At 38.7% G+C, this 5,004-nt stretch overlaps 1 protein-coding gene across 1 annotated transcript; it reads right to left on the reverse strand.

The window, feature by feature from the left end:
* Positions 1–617: 617 nt before the first annotated feature.
* LOC129217050 (DEAD-box helicase Dbp80-like) lies at positions 618–4,304 on the reverse strand. The gene is made up of 3 exons (XM_054851290.1): positions 4,186–4,304; positions 3,096–4,128; positions 618–902 (listed from the first exon to the last, which is right to left on the reverse strand). The coding sequence occupies exons 1-3, from the start codon at positions 4,302–4,304 to the stop codon at positions 618–620; spliced, it is 1,437 nt and encodes a 478-aa protein (XP_054707265.1).
* Between the last annotated feature and the right edge of the window lie 700 nt (positions 4,305–5,004).

Below are 5,004 nucleotides of genomic sequence, written 5' to 3' on the forward strand. Positions count from 1 at the left end.
GTTACACCCATGCAAAAAGGTTCCTAGGACTGACACCCAGTGACGGATACAAAGAAGGGGCGACGGGAGCAATCGCCTATCCCTTGAGGAACTCCACCGGTAGTTTTTCGAAAATGAAGTTTACAAAACGCAAATTTTGACGAGTTTCATCGATGTTGGGAGAAGGGAGGTTTGGGTTTGGGACAATATCTCGGAATTGTTTCGGAATTAAAGTTCAAAATCTTTGTAATCAATATATAAAAATCAGTATACATAGTAAAAAGTATGTAATAAAAATCAATCGCCCTTACCTTGGAAAATTTCTGGATACATGACTTGCTGACACCGTATTCTTTTTAGGTTTCCAACATGCAATTTACACCGAAAAAAAGATACAAGCGAAATTTAAGTATTACGCGTTTATTTAACGATTTTTCTGAAAATAATTCCAATATGAAAAAGACACAACAATCATTTTAGATAAAATTAGCAATGATGTTTCGCGTGGATCTTTGACATGATAAACAAAAACAAAACTAAAGAGGGAAAAATTGCACAAATCAAATATACATAAACAAAAACGAGAAACCTGCACGAATTGAAACAGCAAAAAAAAAAAAAAAAAAAAACACATATAATCATCGGTCCATTCCTTCGAGGTCGTCAACGTCGTCTGCGTCGACCAAATCGATCTTCTTGTCGAAATGCCATTCGATGTCTTTCAGCAACTGCTCGTCCTTCTCGTCGACGACCATGTTGACGGCGATGCCGCACTTGCCGAAGCGGCCGCTGCGTCCGATCCGGTGCAGGTAGTTCTCGAAGTCCGCCTGGCCGTCCAGTTTGACTGGCAAGTCGAAGTTGACGACGAGGCTCACTTGCTCTATGTCGATGCCACGGGCACATACGTTCGTCGTGATTAAAACCTTCACAGAAACGAACTCAGTCAGGAAAAACATTCTCTAATATAAAACGTTTATTTTCGAGGGCAAAAACCATCATTAAGGTAAAACACAAGTGCTGGCCAGAGCTTCAGAAGAGGTCACTCCAAGGTTTAATATACACTGCACAGTGAAGTATATTTTTAAACTGTAGGTCTACAATATTAATTGCCCTTTTTGAAACTCAATGAGCGTGTTAAAGCCCAACACTTTCTAAATCGTCCCAATTTTTCAAAATGCCAGAATTCCATTGTGTTCAATTTTTTATCAATTTTTTCCCAACCTCAAATTTGATCCAGTAGTGGCCACTTCAAAATCTGAAAATTTCAGTGGTGACCATCTGACATTCTCTCACCCAAAGAATTTACATTACTTACTTTAAATTCAAATAACTGATGAATAAAATTGATTCAATATGATAGTGACATTAAGTACCAACAAAAAATCACATACAGTAGAACCTCCTTAGTTTGAGCACGCTTAAAACGAACTACTCCTACGACGAGCCACATTTCGACGATAACCTAAACGATAGCCGACGATCCCCGGCCTATCGTTTGTTGTTCGGATAAAAAGAACGGATTTTAAAGGTCCTTTGAGTTCGTTTTAACGAGGATCGGCTGTATCTTTCTTGGTGCGGAAAACCTACACCACGTCGCGAAAACAGCGACGCAAAAGAGTTTCAAAAACAATCTAATGTTCACCCAACAGCTATCTCTAATAGTACAATAAAAGTAGGTGTCGGATCCAAACATCCAAAAAAAGTTTAAACCTGTTGCAAATTGTTTATTACCCTCCCAATAAGAACAGGTAAAAGTCCCACCCCATTGTGCGTCGGGTTTCGGAATGGGGGGCATCTAAAAATTGCTGTTATGGATATTTTTCGGAATGTTTCGAGTAAATTTCAAATGGGAATGTTATGTCAAACTAAACTTAAAGGCATTAAATAAAAGCTATTTACCCCCAAGAGGGATGACCACCAATGCTACAGAGCCCTCCCCTCTCCCCGTAAAACGAAGCAGTACCCCCCAAACCCCCCTCCATGCATTTCAAGTAGAAATATTGTTTCATGCAAAGCTAAAGTTAGAAATCAAGTGTGTCCATCCTTCAAGAGCGATGGCGCACCTCCTCCCAAAGCTACACCCTTCCCCAAATAAAATATTACCCCCCCCCCTCCTCCTCCTTTTCATTTCAAGTAGAAATCCCGTTTGAATTACTAGGATTTAAAAATGTCATTTTCGTCAATTTTCTGATCTTTGAGGGGTTGTAATTTATAAATGGTAAACAAACGCACAATTACAGTTAGATTTTCTCATTAGTGTGATTCCAGTGATTAGTTTTTGCAATATTTCTGTTTGTATTTTTATCCCCTAAACGAGTTATGACCCTTTAAAATGAGTAAAAATTTTACATTTTACCTTGAACTTTGGCCTGCTGCCATTATTTTAATTATTAAGTTATAGCTGCATAACTTAGTGTGTGAGACTATTGTCTTATGTATTTTAACACCAAAATGTTAAATTTACTGCCATGATTGTTATTCAATTAGATTTGAGCCAAAATGCAAAGGTCTAAAAGTCCCATTTTTGACTACGAAAATGACTTTTAATGACCTCTAAGAAATCAAAGGTTAAGATTAGGGAAAAAATAAACGTGGTTTTAAACATCATTCAAATGCAGCTCTTTGGGATATGAGTTTCAAAAAAATTAAAAAAAAGGTCGAGCGCACTCATCCGTCGAACCTGTATGGTTGACCCGTGAAGTAATCAGGATTGTCAGGGGCTAAAAGGTTCCAAAATCGCGAGATAATTTAGCCCTCATCGAGTTCACGGAAACTGTTGTCATAAATGAAGAGTGAAAGCTGTAAATAAAACGCTAAATTAAGGTTGTCTACCTTCTTCCGGTTCCTAAGCAGGGTTGCCAGAGGCTAAAAAGTGTCCAAAAATGAGTAATTTACCCTTTATTAGGTACCTTTCAACCCCTGAAAACAGTTCACAGTCCACGTGAAAGAGATACGAAATTCTTACTTTCGAGTTTTATATTCTACAACTTTTACTCTTCATCTACGGTAGCAATTTTTGGAAACTCGATAAGAATAGATCAAGCCTAGTGGGATCTTGGTCTATTACCACACTGCGGAAGGTTTAAAAGCACAAAAGTTTCAGATTATGAACTTACTTTTTCATTTCCATCACGAAAACTAGTCAGAACTGCTATTCTCTGGGATACATCCAAATCACTTGAGAGATATGCGACGGAATGTCCATCTTGTCGGAGCTTTTCACCAAGCCAACAGGCAGTGACTTTCTTGCGACAAAATATGATGGCTTGGCCAATGGAAACTGCGCCATAAATGTTGGACACGTAACGATATTTGTCGTGCTCTGTTTTGCAACTGATATAGTACTGTTTTACGTTGTCCAGAGATTCTTCCTCTTTCCGTAGACGGATGGTTATGGGATCATTGACGATAAATTCGGCGAATTCCATGACGTCAGTCGTATACGTGGCGGAAAAGAACAGCATCTGACAGTCAGGCGACAGCATCTTATGAATTCGGATGCACTGATCTTGATGTCCTTGAGTAGAAATCATCACATCCGCCTCGTCCAACACAAACACGCGAATCGCGCTTATATCGAAAAAACGACGCCTGGACCAATCGAAAACCTTGCCCGGAGTTCCAATCAGGACCTGTTCAGTTATAATATGCCCTCGTTCGAAACTCTCTCCCTTGACCACATACCTAAAGCGAATTCGGTTGCAGAATTGGGCCATTTTTTTAGCAACTTCTCCTATCTGTAAGGCAAGTTCGTATGTTGGAGCCAAGATCAGAACTTGGGGGAAATCTTCGTTTTCCTTGACTCTACTCAAAGAAGCCAGAACGAAAGCAGCTGTCTTGCCAGTACCGTTCTGAGACTGAGCTATCATGTTCACAGGAGGGTTGGCAAGCAGGGTTGGTAAGCTAGTTTCCTGAATCTTCGAAGGATAATTGAAACCCATAGCGTACACTCCGCGCAGCAGTTCAGGAGGTAAGTTGAGCTGTTCAAACGACTTCACCGAATACAAAGGAGAACCTTCTCTTCGCCTTTCGATTTCAACTTCGTTCGTCGTGACGAGGAGGTGCGTTCTTAGAATCTTTTTCATCAACGATTTCTCAGCCGCAGTTAAATCAGGTTCGTCATCTGAATCATCAAAGTTTGTTTTACGTCTAGCGCTCGATAAAGCGCCTGGGTTAAATTTCGATTTTAACGATCCATTTGACGACTCTTTTGGAGGCGATCCAGGAGGAGATTTCATTACATGGAAATGTTGTACCTTAGAAGTAATTCTTTGGTACTGCAAATTTGCCTCTAAGCCCCAGTCTACTTCCACTTCCGAGGCCATTTCTAAAAGTAAAATAACATAAATATTTTAATTCTGTTCAAATATAATAATTATAGTCAACTTATTAACTTCATCATACTGTATAATAATAAATAAATAAATAAAGTGTTTGATTTTCATCGCACATTAGAAGGCGAACTTGACAAAACGTTTATTCTCCTGTAACCAGGGGCGGCATTTCAGCATTTCGTTTGGGGGGTCGAGTTTCTTGAACATATTTAAACTTCATGAAGAGATTGCTTCTTTAGTAGATGCAAACGATTATTCTCCATCAGTTTGTTCTGTTATGAAAATGCATGCAAATGATTTCTAAGTTATCTAAATTGAATTTACCCATTTTTTATTATTCTTAATGAAAAATTTGGGGGTGCAACCGCCCCCTCTCGCCCTCCCTATTTGCCGCCCCTGCCTGTAACTACATTAAACTAGGAGCAAATAGCGAAATACATCTTCCTCTAAAAACAGTTTCAGTTTGTATTAACAAAAACACAGTAACACTGCATTATTTTTGACCTCATTTATGTATTGATATTTTGTACACAATACTTCCTAATAGATTTTACTTATAATTATTTTTAAAAAATTTGAAAACAGTGATATTTTTCACTGAATGTAAGAAGTTGGTGTCAGATCGCTTGTAATGGCGATTCATCTGATCTGAACCATTGCGATTGCTTTAAATGTTTTCGGAAATATTTCA

This window comes from Uloborus diversus, chromosome 2 (genome assembly GCF_026930045.1).
Source record: "Uloborus diversus isolate 005 chromosome 2, Udiv.v.3.1, whole genome shotgun sequence".
NCBI classification, from domain to species: domain Eukaryota; kingdom Metazoa; phylum Arthropoda; class Arachnida; order Araneae; family Uloboridae; genus Uloborus; species Uloborus diversus.

Excerpts from the sequence above, each read along its gene's own strand:
- LOC129217050 (XM_054851290.1), bottom strand. The coding sequence starts at position 4,304 with ATGGCCTCGGAAGTGGAAGTAGACTGGGGCTTAGAGGCAAATTTGCAG. Across the intron at positions 4,129-4,185 it reads CCTGGATCGCCTCCAAAAGA|ACGTAAAACAAACTTTGATG; the intron begins GTCGTCAAATGG and ends ATCGAGCGCTAG. Across the intron at positions 903-3,095 it reads TTCGTGATGGAAATGAAAAA|GTTTTAATCACGACGAACGT; the intron begins GTAAGTTCATAA and ends GTTTCTGTGAAG.